This window comes from Notamacropus eugenii, chromosome 5 (genome assembly GCF_028372415.1).
Source record: "Notamacropus eugenii isolate mMacEug1 chromosome 5, mMacEug1.pri_v2, whole genome shotgun sequence".
Lineage (NCBI taxonomy): Eukaryota > Metazoa > Chordata > Mammalia > Diprotodontia > Macropodidae > Notamacropus > Notamacropus eugenii.
The window spans coordinates 452,401,693-452,418,976 of record NC_092876.1 but is presented as its reverse complement, the minus strand read 5'-3'; the positions used below and the strand labels follow the sequence as shown (position 1 = coordinate 452,418,976).

Sequence of the window (17,284 nt, the reverse complement as noted above, 5' to 3'; positions counted from 1 at the left end):
AATCCAGGGGGCGGAGCCAAGATGGCGGAGTAGAAAGATGCACATACACATAGCTCCGAACCCACAACCCATAGAACATCTGTAAAAAGAAACTCATGGCGAATTCTGGAGCAGCAGAGGCCACAGAACAGTGGAGCGAAGGAGATTTCTGTTCCAGAGGGACCTGCAAACCTCTCGCAAAAGGTCCTTCGCTCCGTGGACTGGGAGCCGAGCACAGCCCTGCCGCGGCTGCGGCACTGAGAGGAGCACATCTGAGCAGGCTTCAGGGACGGGATCTCCAGAGGCCGTGTGGGGCCCTCCACCCACAGGTGACAAGGGTCGGTGAGAGGGTCTCTTCAGCGTGTTGAGAGGGAAGTGGGGAGCCCCCATGACTCAGGCCCCCTCAGGAGGCACCAGCGGAGGTGGGAGCAGACCAGGGCTCCCCAAGCAGGCAGGAGCCCAGATCCATTGTTGAAGGTCTCTGCATAAACCCCCTGAGGGAACTGAACCCCTTGTGGCAGCCCTGCCCCCACCTCAGCACCTGAACTTAATCTCACACTGAATAGCAGCCCTGCCCCTGCCCAAAGCCCTGAGGCTGGGAAGCAGCATTTGAGTCTCAGACCCCAAGTACTGGCTGGGAGGATCCAGAGGCAAGGTGGGTGTGAGGAGAATATTCAGAGGTCAAGTCACTGGCTGGGAAAATGCCCAGAAAAGGGAAAAAAACCAAGACTATAGAGGGTTACTTTCTTGGTGAACAGGTTTCTCCTCCCCTCCTTTCTGATGAGGAAGAGCGGTGCTCACCATCAGGGAAAGACACGGAAGTCAGGGCTCCTGCATCCCAGCCCACTCAATGGGCTCAGACCATGGAAAAGTTCAAAAAGAGCTCAGAAAATTTTGAAAATTATATTAGAGAGATGGAGGAAAAACTGGGAAGAGCAATGAAAGACATGCAAGCAAGGTATGATCAGCAGATCAGCACCCTGCTAAAGGAGACCCGAAAAAATGCTGAAGAAAATAACACCCTGAAAAATAGGCTAACTCAATTGGCAGAGGAGGTTCAAGAAGCCAATGAGGAGAAGAACGCTTTCAAAAGCAGAATTAGCCAAATGGAAAAGGAGATTCAAAAGCTCACTGAAGAAAATAGTTCTGTAAAAATAAGAATGGAGCAGATGGAAGCTAATGACTTTATGAGAAATTCAAGTATTGTGGAAATACAATCAGGATAACACAAGATCTAGCAGCTTCTACATTAAGGTATCGAAGGGCGTGGAATAGGATATTCCTGAAGTCAAAGGAACTAGGACTAAAACCAAGAATCACCTACCCAGCAAAACTGAGCATAATACTTCAGGGGAAAAATTGGTCTTTCAATGAAATAGAGGATTTTCAAGCATTCTTGATGAAAAGACCAGAGCTAAAAAGAAAATTTGACTTTCAAACACAAGAATGAAGAGAAGCATGAAAAGGTAAACAGCAAAGGGAAGTCATATGGGACTTATAAAAGTTGAACTGTTTACATTCCTACATGGAAAGACAATATTAGTAACTCTTGAAACTATTCACTATCTGGGTACTGGGTGGGATTACACACACACACATGCACACGCACACACACATAGAGACAGAGTGCGCAGAGTGAATTGAATAGGATGGGATCATATCTTAAAAAAAAAATGAAATCAAGCAGTGAGAGAGAAATATACTGGGAGGAGAAAGGGAGAAATGGAATGGGGCAAAATATCTCTCATAAAAGAGGCAAGCAAAAGACTTTTTTAGTTTGGGGAAAAAAAGGGGAGGTGAGACAAAAACATGAAGTTTACTCTCATCACATTCCACTAAAGGAAGGAATAAAATGCACACTCATTTTGGTATGAAAACCTATCTTACAATACAGGAAAGTGGGGGATAAGGGGATAAACAGGGTGGGGGGAACGATGGAAGGGAGGGCATGGGGAGGAGGGTGCAATTCGAGGTCGACACTCACGGGGAGGCACAGGATCAAAAGAGAAGATAGAAGTAATTGGGGGCAGGATAGGATGGAGGGAAATATAGTTAGTCTTATACAACATGATTATTATGGAAGTCATTTGCAAAACTATACAGATGTGGCCTATATTGAATTGCTTGCCTTCCAAAGGGAGGGGATGGGGAGGGAGGGAGGAAAAGAAGTTGGAACTCAAAGTTTTAGGAACAACTGTCGAGTACTGTTCTTGCCGCTAGGAAATAAGAAATACAGGTAAAGGGGTATAGAAAGTTATTTGGCCCAACGGGACAGAGGAGAGGATGGAGACAAGGGCAGAGAGAAATGATGGAGGAGAGAGCAGATTGGTGATGGGGGCAATTGGAATGCTCGGTGTTTTGGGGTGGGGGGAGGGGACAAGGGGGGAGAAAATTTGGAGCCCAAAATTCTGTGAAAATGAATGTTAAAAGTTAAAAAAAAAAAAAAAGAAAGAAAGAAATCCAGAGAAGTTACTCTTGAATGATAAGGTCAGAAGAGAGTGAGAGGAAAGGGAAATGAAGGTATCAATTGTAGATGGCCTTCTAAAGGAGTTTAGCTACAAAAGCGAGATGAGATATAGGAATGTAGCTAGGAGAGATGGATAGATCAAGTGAGGGGTTTTTGAGTCTGGTGGAATCATAGATTTGTTTGTAGACAATAATGGGGAAGAGGATAATAGACAGGAAGAAATGGAAGATTTATAGGAGAGTAGGGATGTTAGTGGACAAGGGGTGGGGAACCTGCGGCCTCAAGGCCACATGTGGCCCTCTAGGTCCTCAAGCGTGCCCCTTTGACTGAATCCAGACTTCACAGAACAAATCTCCTTGATAAAAGGATACTTTCTGTAAAACTTGGATTCATTCAAAAGGCTGCACCCAGGGACCTAGAAGGCCATATGTGGCCTCAAGGCTGCAGGTTCCTCACCCCTGAAGTGGTCAGTCTTCTGGAAAATATGATATGGGATTGGGTAACTTGTACACGTAGAGAGGCTTCCTTTGGCAAGGGAGAAGAACCATCTCTTCATGTGAGGTGGGGTGAAAGAGGAGAAAACAGTGGAAGGCAAAAATTCATTGACACATTCTGTCTTCCAACCTTATTACTCAACTGAAATGGCCTTTTTCAAAGTCATCACTAATATCTTGAAAATGGAAATAGGTTGTCCTGTGACAGTCACAGTAGGGGTCTCTCTCTTAGTCATTGCTGGCAAGTTTCTTAATAGGCTGGTCTTTCACCTGGAAGATGACCATCTACCCAAGAGCCAGTTTGGCTTCAGAAAGGGCTGAAGAACAGTCAGTAAGGTGTTTGCTGCCTGACAACTCCAGGAGAAATGCCAAGAACAAAACAGGTCTGTACATGGTGTTTGTCACTCTGACCAAGGCCTTTGATTCTGTCAGTCATGAGGGCTTATGGAAGGTCACAGCAAAATGTAGTAGCTCAGGGAAGTTCATTCATATTGTACATTAGTTCCTTGATGGCATGCTTGCACAGGTTTTGGATGATGGACAATGCTCTTGATCTCTGCCAGTCATCAGTGGAGTCAAGCAGGGCTATGTGCTTGTTCCCATGCTTTTTGGCATGATGTTTTCAGGATGATGTCAGATTCCTTTTAATGGTGACAGAAATGGCATCAAGGTCAGCCACCACACTAACGGTAAATTATTTCACGTGAAAAGGCTACAAGCCAAGACTAACATGGAGGGACAGTTGGTGCCCAGCTTTTTGTTCGCAGATGATTGTGCACTCAGTGCAGCCTCTGATGCTGAGATGCAGTAGAATATGGATTGATTCTCCACATCATCCTTACGTGGAACCATCGATTACAGCAAATGGAGAAATACAGAATCCTGTGGATAAGTTAACTTACCTTGGCAGTATACTTTCCACTGATGTCCATGTAGAAGATGAAGTTGAGGCACACGTTGCCAGAACTAGAACAGTCTTTGGGAGGCTCCAACTGGGAGAGAAGAGGTATTGGGCTGCCTACCAAACTGAAGGTTTATTGTGCTGACCTCATTGTCATATACTGTGAAACCTTAATAGCATGCCAGCACCATTCTAGGAAACAGAATCACTTCCATTTGAGTTGTCTTATGTAGATTCCGAAGACCAACCTGGCAGGATCAGGTACTGGACACTGAGGCCCTTTCTTTTTTTTTTTTTTTTTTTCCTTTCTTGAGCTGAACTACCAGCCATTCAGACTGCTGCAGAGAGAGCAACCCTGATGTGTTGGCCGTGTTATTCGAAGGCCAAACTGACAACAGCCAATCAGTAATCTCTTTATTGCCAAATGTAATGGGCTTCTCTTGATTCTTATCTCTAGTCATCAGGAAGCAATTACTCAGTGACTGCCTTGTGCCAAACACCATGCTAAACACAGAGACAAAGGCAAACAGTCTCTTCCTAAGAACATGGAATTCTAGTCGAGGGATAGTATCTGTGTGTAAATATTCTACACAGTGAACACAGGAAAGGATTGTACGCAGAAGGTGGTATTTGAGAAGGAGTCTTGAAGGAAGCCAAGTATTCCAAGATGCAGAGAGGTGCAAAAGTGCCTTCTAGGCCTGAATGTTGGCCAGTGGAGAAGGTATGGAGATGGGAAAGAGGGGGTGTTGTGTGTGTAATAGCAAGTAAACCAGAATGGTGGGACCATAGAATAGATGGAAGGGCACTCATTTTTAACTTGAAAGATAGGAAGAGGGGCCAAATTTTGTGGATCTTTAAATGGAGTGACTGAGGAACAGGTCAGGCAGTTTAGGACTATCATTTGGGTAGCTGAGAAAACTTGAGGTAAGGAGATTAAGTAATTACAATTAGTGAGTGAAGAGGAGGAAAAGATTTAGGAATTCATAGGACAAGCAGTTTTCTTGAAAGTGAGGATATTATTGCAGTCTTAAACCTGGGTGACTAGAAGGCTGGTTGTGCCTTCTGCAGTAATAGACAAGTATGGAACATGAGAGAGTTTGACATACAAAGATACGAATACTAGAAATACTGAGTTTGAGGTGCCTGTGGGATATTCATTTTGAAATGCGCAGTAGTCAGCAAGTAATGTGATACCGAATCTCAAAAGAGATACTAGGACCAGATATATGGACATGAGAATCATCTGCACAGAGATGATAATTGAACTAATGGGAGCTAACCCAGTGAGAGAGCATTGGGAGAAAAGAAAACCAGGTTCAAGATAGAACCTTAGGTATACCCACAGTTAGTGTAGCGTGGATGTCTAGCAAAAGACACTTATGACAAGTGAACAGATGGTTAGGAAGAGAACTTGGAGAGAGTGAAGTCACCAAAACAGGGAGAAAATATCCCAGAGGAGATCATGATCCAGTTGTATCAAGTGCTTCAGAGAAGTCAAGAAGGATGAGGACGGTGAAGAAGACTTTAGATTTGGTCATGAGAATATCATGGGATCGAAAGTCCAGAACCAGCACTTTGTTCTGGTTCAGACCACCCGAGGCAGGGGGTTACCTCATTTTAGAAGGCACCTTCAACAAGCTAGAAGATATCCAGAAGAGGCTGCCTGGAATGGAAAGGGAACTTGAAGCATTGTCATGTAAGAAGCATCAGTTGAAGGAGTTGGAGATATGTAGTCTAGAGAAGAAAAGATTTGCAGGAGATCTAATGGTCTGGCAAGACAGATTTTCATCTGATCAGAAAAAATAACATTTAATTATTAGAGCATTTTAAAAATTAGAGTTATCTCAGGGCATAATGGGCTCCTTCTCATTGGAGGTCTTCAGGCGGAATATTGGCAGTAGATGACTTGCCAGATACTATAGTGGGAATTTATGTCTTGGAAAGAGGTATCAGAGGGGATCTGTGCATCAGATCTTCCAACTCTGTGAGTATGAAAATTAAAGTTTTATGTTCTCACAAAGATACCTTCAAGGTCCCAGAGGTCCATGGCTTACAGATGGGGAACTTCTGATTTAACTTCATTCAAGGCATTTCAGTTCTGTCCGGTTAGTACACATGAAGTACCTGCTGTGTACAAAGCACAGTTTTTGGCACACGTAATACGAAGACAGTCCTTTTTTTCCAAGAGTAGAAAGGAGAAAACTCAACTGGAGTGATGCGAATGGGAGAGGATGGCACTTGAGTTTGGTCATAATTACGGTGATAATAGCTAACATTTCTACAACTTACTTTGTTCCAGGCAGCGCATTAAATACTTGGCTGTTATTAACTCGTTTGGTTCTCACAGCAGCTCTGGGAGGCAGAGGTTAAGTGACTTACCCAAGGTCACGCAGCTAGTAAGTCTGAGATCAGATTGGAGTTCAGTTCTTCCTCCCTCCAGGCCCAGTGCTGTATCTCTTTCTCCACCTCATCTCAAAGGAAGACAAGGATTCTAAGAGGCGAAGATGAGGAAGGTGGGGTGTGGACATGGGAGATAAAATGTCTAGACTAGTTTAATTGAAACATAGTCTTGCTGGAGTCACATGGCATGACATAAGACTGCTAAGGGAGGCAGAAAGGAACCAGATGGTGGAGGGCCTTAAAAGGCAGGCTAAGGTGTTGGTATTTTGTCCTGTAGGTATCTGGGAGCCCTTGTTGTGTTTTTGTTGGCAGCAGTGGCTGGTGTTTGTTTTATCTGTGTATCTCTGTTTCCCTATTAAGTTATTCATTTAATGATCTATAAACAAACCTGTAAGTGTATAAGTGGGAATGTTATTTCATAAAGAAGACTTACAATATATTATAATAATTATTTTTCAGATTTTTTAAAACTTCATTTGATACTCCTTAGCCTACACAAGTCATTGAAAAGAGCTTCAGTTGTGATTCAGTTTTCTCTTACGCATGATACAGTTTTCCAAATCATTGATTAATTCTGTGTGAAAATATTGTACTATGTGCTCGAGGGGAGTGCAAAGATGATCTTCCAAATTCTTTGATTTTGTGAGTGTACTGGTGAAGATTTCACTGTCATTGCTATGAAAATAGTTTTTGGTTGTTCCCTAGAGCGCTGTCTTTATATATCTCACAGTATACGAGGTCTTCTGAAGGATAGGATCCTACTTTTTAATGATATTAGCTGTATCATTAATCGTGGCAGTTGTTACTAATTTTTTAAAATGTACATTGCTTGTAAAAAAAAATGTTTCTGGGGATGGAGCCAAGATGGCGGAATAGAAAGACAAACCTGTAGAAGCTCCCCCACGTAGCCCATAAAATCCCTGTAAAAAATGACTGAACAAATTCTAGAGCAGCAGAAGCCACAAAACGACGTAGTGAAAGAGATTTCCAGCCCAGGACGGCTGGAAGGCCAACAGGAAAGGTCTATCGCGCGGAGGGGAGCACAGCCCAGCATGGGCTGCACAGCACGGCAGGGACAAGTCCCGAAACAGGCTTCAGGGAGCCACCGGCAGCAGCAGTTCCCAGATTGCTTAACCCACAAACACCAAAGACAGCTTCAAAGGTCAGTGAGAAAGCTCCTTCACCCAGGAGAAGGGAACATGATCTGGACCACCCATTTTTGGAGCCCTCTGCCTAAAGCCCCTGGGGGAATTGAGCTGCTGATATGAATCTCAGCCCTGAGGTGCGGCCCTGGGGTGAGGAGGAGTGCTGTTGTGGTGGAGCTGGAGGTGATTGTGGAGAGGGAATTCTACTCACAGATCCTGGGCAGAAAAGTTTTTGGTTGCTCCCAGACCAGTGCACAGGCCAGGAGAGGAGCCCTTGATTGTGCCACCTTGGAAGAACTGAGAATTTACAGGTCCCCAGAGTATACCCTTCTCTTGACAAAGGACTCAAAAGTCAAGTACCTGACTGGGAAAATGCCCAAAAAGGGAAAAAAAAAATATGACTATAGAAGGTTACTTCCTTGGTGAACAGGTATTTTCTTCCATCCTTTCAGATGAGGAAGAATAATGCATCAGAGGAAGTCAAGACTTCTGCATCCAAAACCTCCAAAATAAATATTCCATGGGCTCAGGCCATAGAAGAGCTCAAAAAGGATTTTGAAAACTAAGTAAGAGAAGTAGAGGAAAAAATTGGGAAGAGAAATGAGAGCGATCCAAGAAAATCATGAAAAGAGAGTCAGCAGCTTGCTAAAGGAGACTCAAAAAATGCTGAAGAAAATAACACCTTTAAAAAGAGGCTAGCTCAACTGGCAAATGAAGCCCAAAGAGCCAGTGAGGAGAAGAAGGCTTTAAAAAGCAGAGTTAGCCACATGGAAAAGGAGGTTCAAAAGCTCACTGAACAAAATAGTTCTTTAAAAATTAGAATGGAGCAGATGGAGGCCAATGACTTTATGAGAAACCAAGAAATCACAAAACAAAACCAAAAGAATGAAAAAACAGAAGACTCTGTGAAATATCTCATTGGAAAAACAACTGACCTGGAAAATAGATCCAGGAGAGACAATTTAAAAATTATGGGACTACCTGAAATCCATGATCACAAAAAGAGCCTAGACACCATCTTTCATGAAATTATCAAGGAAAACTCCCCTGCTGATATTCCAGAATCAGAGGGCAAAATACATATTGAAAGAATCCACTGATCACTTCCCAAAAGAGCCAAAAAGAAAAACTCCTAAGAATATTGTAGCATAATTCCAGAGTTTCCAGGTCAAGGAGAAAATATTGCAAGCAGCCAGAAAGAAACAACTCAAGTATTGTGGAAATACAATCAGGATAACACAAGATCTAGCAGCTTCTACATTAAGGGATTGAAGGGCGTGGAATAGGATATTCCAGAAGTCAAAGGAGCTAGGATTAAAACCAAGAATCACCTACCCAGCAAAACTGAGTATAATACTTCAGAGGAAAAAATGGTCATTCAATGAAATAGAGGACTTTCAAGCATTCTTGATGAAAAGACCAGAGCTGGATAGAAAATATGGCTTTCAAACTGAAGAATCAAGAGATGCATGAAAAGGTAAATAGGAAAGAGAAGTCATAAGGGACTTACTAAAGTTGAGCTGTTTACATTCCTACATGGAAAGATAGTATTTGTAACTCTGGAGACTTTTCTCAGTACTTGAGTAGTTGGAGGGATTACACACACACACACACACACGTATATATAGAGAGAGACAGCACAGGGTGAATTGAATAACAAAGAATCATATCTAAAAAAGATAAAATTAAGGGGTGAAAGAGGAATATATTGGAGGAGAAAGGGAGAAAAGGAATGGGGCAAATTATCTCTCATAAAAAAGGCAAGAAAAAGCTTTCCCAATGGAGGGAGAAAGGGGGGAAGTGAGAGGGAAAAAGTGAAGCTCACTCTCTTCACATTTGACTCAAGGAGGGAATAACATGCACACTCAATTTGGTATGAAAAACTATCTTACACTAAAGGAAAGTAGGGGAGAAGGGGGGTGGGCGGATGATAGAAGGGAGGGCAAGGGGAGGAGGGAACAATTAGAGGTAAACTGTCTTGGGGAGGGACAAGGTCAAAAGAGAGAATAGAAAAATGGGCAGGATAGAATGGAGGGAAATATAGTTAGTCTTACACAACATGACTGTTACGGAAGTCATCTGCAAAACTACACATATACAGCCTATATTGAATTGCTTGCCTTGTCAGTGGGGATGGGTGGGGAGGGAGGAAGGGAGAGAAGTTGGAACTCAAAGTCTTAGGAATGAGTGTTGAGAATTGTTCTTGCATACAACTGGGAAATAAGAAATACAGGTAATGGGGTATAGAGATCTACCTTGCCCTACAGGACAAGAGAGAAGATGGGGATAAGGGAAGGGAGAGGTGTGATAGAAGGGAGGGCACATTGAGGGAAGGGGTAATCAGAATGCAAGGCATTATGGGGTGGTGGGAGGGGAGAGATGGGGAGAAAATTTGGAACTCAAAAGTTTGTGGAAATGAATGCTGAAAACTAAAAATAAATAAACAAAAAGACATAAAATATTCCTGCCCCCTTTTCAACTGCCAAAAAGAAGTTTCGATGTTAGCACTAAAAATTGTGAGTTTGGAGGATGTGGTTTTGAAGGCTGTCTCCTACTCTGTGCTTAAAGTCTGTCACTAGATGGAGATGCGGCATAGCTTGGTGATACAACAAGCAGGTGAATCTTGAATTTGTGGTTTTGCTTTTCAGACTTTTACATGCTTCCAGTACACTATAATAGATTTAAAAATTGGGCATTTAGCATAATTCTAAGGTTTTTTTAGAGTCCTTTTAGAGTTTTAAATTAAACTAATACATACTGTAGTGTACCAGCTTTAGGCTGCACGTCTTCACCCCCCCATCTCCCAGCCCCAGCCAGATCTGGCTTGTATAAAGCCCAAGAGAAATCTATAACTATACTTGTAGTACCTTAGACACAGTTTAAGCTTCACTGGTGTTGAAGCCTATGGCAACTGCCCCTGCTGCTGATACTGCAAGAGGAGGAAAACACAGACCTCCTCCTTAGAATTGGATGCGGATCCGTGGTAACAAAGCCGAGTCACATACTGGGGATGAGTTTCAGAGGCTCCATGCACCCCTGGGCAAGGGAACAGGAACAATTTAATCTATACGAACAAGTATGCTCTTGCTGCAGTCAGAGATGGTTTGCAGTTGTCAAAATGTCTCATCTTTTTTGAGTGTAATGGGGCAGAGTGTGAAAACTCTAGCAGGTAACAGTTAGATAAAGCTTTAGGAAGTTTTCAGAGGGTTGCCTGGGGTGGATTATGGTTCCCTCTTACTACCCTCTTAATTTGTTTCATGTGTCCCTATTTCCTAACCCTTGGCAGAATAATGTTGGGAGTCTCCATGCAATGCTTGGTCATGTCTGATGCGGTTACCAGCAGAACACAGAGCACATCACAGAGTAGGTAGGAGTTATAATGAGATGTCATACAAATTTGGCCCAAAAGTCAAGTTTCTAAATCTTGGCAACTAGACTCAATTTTCTGTCACCTGAAAAGAGTGCCTAATATTGGGGGAATCGAAGCATATTACCCCAATTCCTCTGCAGATAGAGATCTAACTGCAAAACCACTGGGATCTTTGTCCTTTCCTGCGTCCGTGACTGAAGTGAGATAGGAGACCAGGGCTGTGTGATGGGGAACAGATCCCTTAGAGTTCTCTGTTCTCTTCCCCACAGAATTTGTAACTTATACAGTTCTTGGATTTCACCTGCCACTTTGGACTAGACCTATGACTTGGCTGATGTAAGGAAGTACCTGTGTGGAAATGCATTCTGCTGGTACCAGCTGGCAGGTTACCTGTAAATGATGGAGGAGGCCCTAAGAGGCTAAGTCATCTGCCAGTTGGTATCAGGGCACAGCTTGATCCTGAGTCTTCTTGACTCCAGTGGCAGTTCAAAGCGAAACAGAAGTTTACCTTGACTGAATGTTCAACATAAGCTCCAGATATTCTCTGTAATGCTGCAATGAATACTGTCTCATTCTTTCCCTTGTGCCTTCCCTATTTTCTTTATGCGTATTAATTACTGTCAAGGATGAGACAAGAAATATAAGATAGATCCTTGAAGACATCTCAACCTAGCTTAGGAGCCGTAAGGTACACACACACTTTACTTGGATGCTTGGATTGTTTCACAATCTCCCTTTGTTGAATCAGATTGAAAGCAGTCCATTCATTCACATATTATGTGACTCCTGTTGTACCATAAAACTTCCACAGAAAAGCTCTCCAGCATTTTGGCAGCTTTCCTTGTTTTGTTTTAAATTGTCTATATCTTTGTTTGTATATTTTATACAAAATATTTTACGTTATCTTGTTTGTGTATGATTTTAAAATTATTTATCTCCTTTGTTTTTATATCACCTATATTTCCTGTCGTATTCATCCCCAACTCCTCCGGAGAGCCGCGTCTTATGACGAAGAATAAAAAGGGGGAAAATGCAGCAAAATTAATCCACATATCAAAAAAGTCCAACAGTGTGTGTAGTATTTCACACTCCTAGGCCTCCTCCTTCTGCAGAGAAACGAGGCTAGGGGCCTTTCCCCTTGTTCTCTTTGTGTGTCCCCAGCGTCTTGAAGGTCTCCTTCAGGCTGCCTGCTGGTTTTCTCGGTCTCACTGTCTAGGCCTTCTTGTCATACATGTACTCAGTGACACCTTTTTAATTCTTATTGGAAGTCCCCGGCATGCTTCCACCTGCAGGGGAGCTTTCTCTTGCCCTTTCAGTTGTTTGTAATTTGAATTTTTCTGGCTGTTATATTCTGTGAGTCACAGCCAGGTGGCGTCTCTTGGGAAGAGAGAAGCTTTTGTAGCAGTGCCCATTTCTGGATCGTTGGAAGCTCTCTAATGTTTCCTATGCATCCCTGGCCACCATTCAGTTTGGAACCAGCCCGTTGTCCATCTGCAATACTCAAGATGCATGTATCTGTGGTCTCACTCACTGAACCGTCCCTCCAGCTCCATGGCACAGTCTGGGCACTGGAGGTTTTCATATACTTGTTTTCACCAATGTGACTGGTTAACCTGCTGTCTTCTGGAATGTTGTAAAGTTCACTGAGGGGGCTTTGTAGCATTTTAGAACTCAACACGGTGAATTTTGGAGCCGATCACCATCTGTAGAATTCGTCTTTGGTTTTGACTTGGTGATGGCTTTCTTCCGTGTCACTGGCAAACTTGCATCTCCCTGTTTCAGACTTCCCATATTAGCTTGCAACAGATTGTCAGAATAGTCTTTGTAGACAAGTCTGTCTTAGAATCTTACACAATTTTGACATCCGTGAGGCAAATTATTTGCAAATGGCTTTTTAAGTTGACATTTTGTTTTGTATAAAGAACAGTTAGGTGGCACAGTGGATAGAGGACTACCTGGAGTCAGGAAGAACTGATACCTCAGGTACTTACCAGCTCTGTGACCCTGGGCAAGTCATTAACCATTGCTTGCCTCAGTTTCCCCAGCTGTAAAATGAGGATAATACTACTGTCTGCGTCCCAGGGTTGTTGTAAAAATCAAAGGGGATGTTATTTGTAAAGCACTTCGCATCCTGCCTGGTATATAGCAAGTGCTAATGCCTATGTCTCTTCCCCCAGTTGATTGTAATACTGTGTGTGTCACATGTTCTTCACCAAATGGGAAAGGTAAACTTCTGGCAAGAATCTAAAGTCTGATAAAAAAAATGAAAATCCTTGAATTTTAACCTGAGCTTGTAGAGATTAGTTGACTTCCTGAAGACGATGCAGAGAGTCCTATTTCCAGACCTAGTCTGTCCTAGAGGTTCTTAACATGGTATATTTGAACTTCAGTTGAGAAGTCTCAGTATAATGGGTTTTCTCTGCAATCCTGTGTATTTCATTTTATGCATTTTAAAACATGATTAGGAGATGGGCTTCATTGACTTTACCAGGCTGAGAAGTTTCCATGAAAACTTTGATCCCTGTAGCTACAAGTTAGCTTTTACTTCTGAAATCTTACAGGACTTATAAACTATTCGTGTATCACACACTAACTTTGGTTAATTTGTTTGTGTGAATGTTTCGACTTTCTGACTGAACTTTAAATTCCGTGAGAGACGAGATCGTTTCTTATACTTGTAGTTCTCTCCACCCAGCAGAGAGCTCTAGTCCCTGCAGAGATTCATGTGTGTTGAATGAAGGATGTAGGGTCATTCTTAAACATATCTATGGTAAAAGGTCCCTTTTTTGCCCTTTTTGTTTCAAAGTATAAGGAAAAGTTCATAAAAATTACGTCCTTAAAATATTTATGCATTTTTGTCTGTTATTCCAGAAAACAATACAACTTTTTAAAAAAAAACCTTTCTCTTGCAGATGCGTACGAAACAGCCAAGATGCTTTGTGAACAGTATTACATGGTAGCCCCAGAACTGGAAATTGAAGAATTCAACGGTAAAAATAAAAATTCATTTTGTTCTTACGTGTAGAAGATGATTTAATTGCTGTTGACATGAGCTAACATTTACTGTGTGAATGGCTACGTGTGTGACCTCGGGTCAGACCCTCGAACCTTCCTGGGCCTCTGTTTCCTTATTTTTGTAACAGACACCAATACTTAAGTATTAGTTGGTATATACCAACAGTGCTGTTGTAAGGATTAAGTGAAAATACATGTGTAAAATCAGTGGTGGCAAAATCAGTTTAGACTATTAGATGTCAGTCAGTAAACATTTATTAAGCCCCTGCTGTGTGCCAAGCACTGGGTTAAGTTCTGGGGGTACGAAGAAAGGCAAAAGACAGTTCGTATTCTCACAAGGGGCTCAGAGTCTGTGGGGAAGACACCATTGAAACAACTATGTACAAACTACATGGAGAACAAGTCGGAGATATTCAGCAGAGGGAAAGCACTAGAATGGAGGGGAATCTAGAAACGTTCCTTGTTAGATTTTGGTGGGGACTTGAGAGTAGCCAGGGAAACCAGGAGGCATGGAGGGCAGCCAGCGAAGATGCCCTGTCAGGAGGTGGTATGTCTTGTTTGAGGAAAAGCAGCGAGGCGCCGTGGTTGCTGTTGGCGTTTATCATCGTTGTCATCATCATCATCCTCTCCCGCTCCCCTCTGGTGTCTCCCTTCCGACCCATCCTGCACCCTGCTGCCAGACCAGTTTCTTTTAATAACTTATTTTTAAATCCTGAAGCTAAACACCTAATAAAATAAACATCTCTGTATGAAAGTGGAACCCCCCAAAAGGATGTGTATGCATGACACTGTAAACTTGCAGCACATACCACTTGATTTTCTTTCCGAGTGTATAATAAATTGATCATTAACTTTCCAAGCTGCCCTACTTTGTGCATTCCCCTGTGGTTTTCTTTCTTTTCTACTTATTAAAAATATTTCAATAATCCTTTTTTCTCTCTTTTGTTTCTATCACTAACCCTGCTCTTCCACCCACCTGCCTCTAAAAAAGAATGACAGAGAAAGGCAAGACCTTTGTAACAAATATGAATAATTGGGCATAACAAATCCTCATGTTTGCCATGTCTGTGAAAAAAAACAACTCATCTTTATGAAAAAATCTTTTGTCATGTCCCTCTCCAGTCCAAAAATGTTAAAGAGCTCCCATTTCCCTACCACCTCAAGGATGAATTCTTCTGCCTGGCTTTCAGGGCTCTCAAAAATCTGACATATTTCATTCATTCATTCATTCATTCCACAAGACTTCGTTAAGTTCTGCAGTGTAACAGATATTCTATCAGATCCTAAGGACGCAAGCAGAGCTCATGTGGCTGCCTGCTCTGGCTGTTCTAGGAACCTCACGTCTTTATTTATGCCACATCTTTACTCATATCATTTTCCTTCCTCCTGTTCACCTTCTTCAAGTCTGAGCTTAGGTCCCACCTCCCCGATGACATTGTCCTGACCTGATTCATTGGGCCCACCTTTATATTTGCCTTTTCTGAGTTCATGCAGCTCTCACGCTTTCTACATTTTCACGTTCATCATATTCTTATAACACTTTGTCAGTTCCATCCCTGTAACTTAGTTCTAAAAACTTCCCTCTTATGGATTTGGGGGTTTGCATTCCTCATGGCATCTAGTGCATACAATTAAGACAATTTCTAGCTGAAAGGGACCTTTGAGAACACTAGTCCAGCTTCCTCACTTCCGGATGAGTTAGTTGAGGCCCGCAGAGGTGAAGTGACTTGCTCATTATTTCTGCTAAACCTGTGTGTGAACTTGGGGGCTATCTTACTTAATCTTTTTGGTTTTTTTAACCCGTAGGTGTAATGCAGTGTTCTGTAAATAGAAGTCACTTATATGTGGGATGGTTTGGATGGATAAATGAATGACAATGCACTTATTAAAACTTCATTTAATTGAAGCATCCTTTAGCATTAGAAATAGCAAACCTTAATTGGATTTGAGCCTAATGTTTTCGGGTCCTCCTGGCTAAAGCACCTTTAAACCCACAGTAGTTTTTCATCCTATTCAACTAAAATGTTGAACAACATTGGGAGGTCGCTACAGACTTTTAGGGGTCACGTCTAACCTACAAGAACAATTAATTAGTTTAGAGGAGCAGCATTTTCTCTAGCGCATATTAGATTTTTTTCAGTTAGAACTGTGACTTCATTTTCGTAGAGAATTTCTGGTAAAGGAAATCTTCATAAATACAGAGCATAAGTGCTCTGCCACGTTTCATTTTTAAATTGTTGCTTGGAGCGCTGAGGTTTAGTATTTGCTCAGGTAACACGGCTTAGTGTGTCAGAAATGGGAATGGAAGCCAAGTCTTCCTGACTTGGGTCTGACTCTTTACCCACTGTGCTACACTACCTTTCTGCAGTGTAATAGATTCCCTCTCCTGGAGAGGCTGGGTCCTCACCAGAGCTCTCTGCATTACTGTAAAAGGAACAGCTAATCCCCTGCTGGAGAGCAGTCAGACAGCCCAGCCTAATATGAGAGAAGTGACAGTGTGAATGCATTTCCTGGTTCTCTGAGTGTGTTGTTGGGAATGGGATAAATACTCTAGGAAGAGTGCCTGGCTGTTCTGCACAAACTTGCTCCTCCAGTTAAGTGGACTTGGTTTGTGTGCCCTGATTAGGAACCTCTGAGTGCAGTCCCGCCGTGGCCTCTCCTGCTGGTCGGGCAGGCTTTGACTGCACTGTCCAGATTGACATTTGTCGAACTAATAGAACCTAAATTCGCAGGCAGTAACAAATTTCTGTTTTGAGTGAATGGCAGAGTTACTTCCTCTGAAATCCACAGCAGCAAGTCTGTTCTTATTGATTCCAAGGTGCCAGCCAGCTGTGTCAGCACCTTCATTACTGGCCAAGACTGTCATACTGGGCAAATTGGGCACCGGTGTGATAGGATTTAAAAAACAACAACCACGCTATTTTTGGTAGTACCTCGTTGGTAATTTTTGGAGCCCTCTTTTCTAATAAATAAATTTACCATAAGATAGTATTAGTTTGCTACTGCCTCATGTAGTATAGACATATATTACTTTGGGAATAGCTTTAAAAAATATTCCTCACATGTGACAAGTAAGTTTTCTCTGTATAAAAGGAAATGGGAAATTGGTGTTGGATATCTCCTAAAAATTGTAGTGTTCAGTAGAGTTGCATTTAGAGCTCTCTCTAAATGCTTCCATTCTAAATGGATTTATACCTATAATGCAATAAAATTAGTGTCAGAAAGGAATTCTGCAGGTTTTCTTTATCTGGGTTTTAGCAAAGGTTGTGACAGTCAATATTGTTCTTGTGGGCAAGAAGCAGAGGGGCTAGAACGTAGTATATATAATTAGGTAAATTGTAACAGGACCTATAGAATAGCCATTAATGTCTGTTTGTACTTAGAGATCTTCAGTAGAGGCACCCAAGGATCTGGGCTTGGTCCTCTTAACGTTAAACGTTTTTTATCAGTGACTTGAAGACGTAGATAGCACGCTTAGTCAATTTTTAGAAGACACTAAATTGGAAAGAAGAG

General features: G+C 42.2%; 1 protein-coding gene across 2 annotated transcripts in view; it reads left to right on the top strand.

Moving 5' to 3' along the window:
• The window catches only part of PDK3 (pyruvate dehydrogenase kinase 3), a 110,231-nt gene that overhangs the window by 73,329 nt on the left and 19,618 nt on the right, over positions 1-17,284 (top strand). For both annotated transcript variants that reach the window (XM_072615242.1, XM_072615241.1), the window contains one exon: positions 13,669-13,746. In XM_072615242.1, the coding sequence (XP_072471343.1) occupies positions 13,669-13,746 (78 nt within the window). The remainder of the gene's footprint in view (positions 1-13,668; positions 13,747-17,284) is intronic.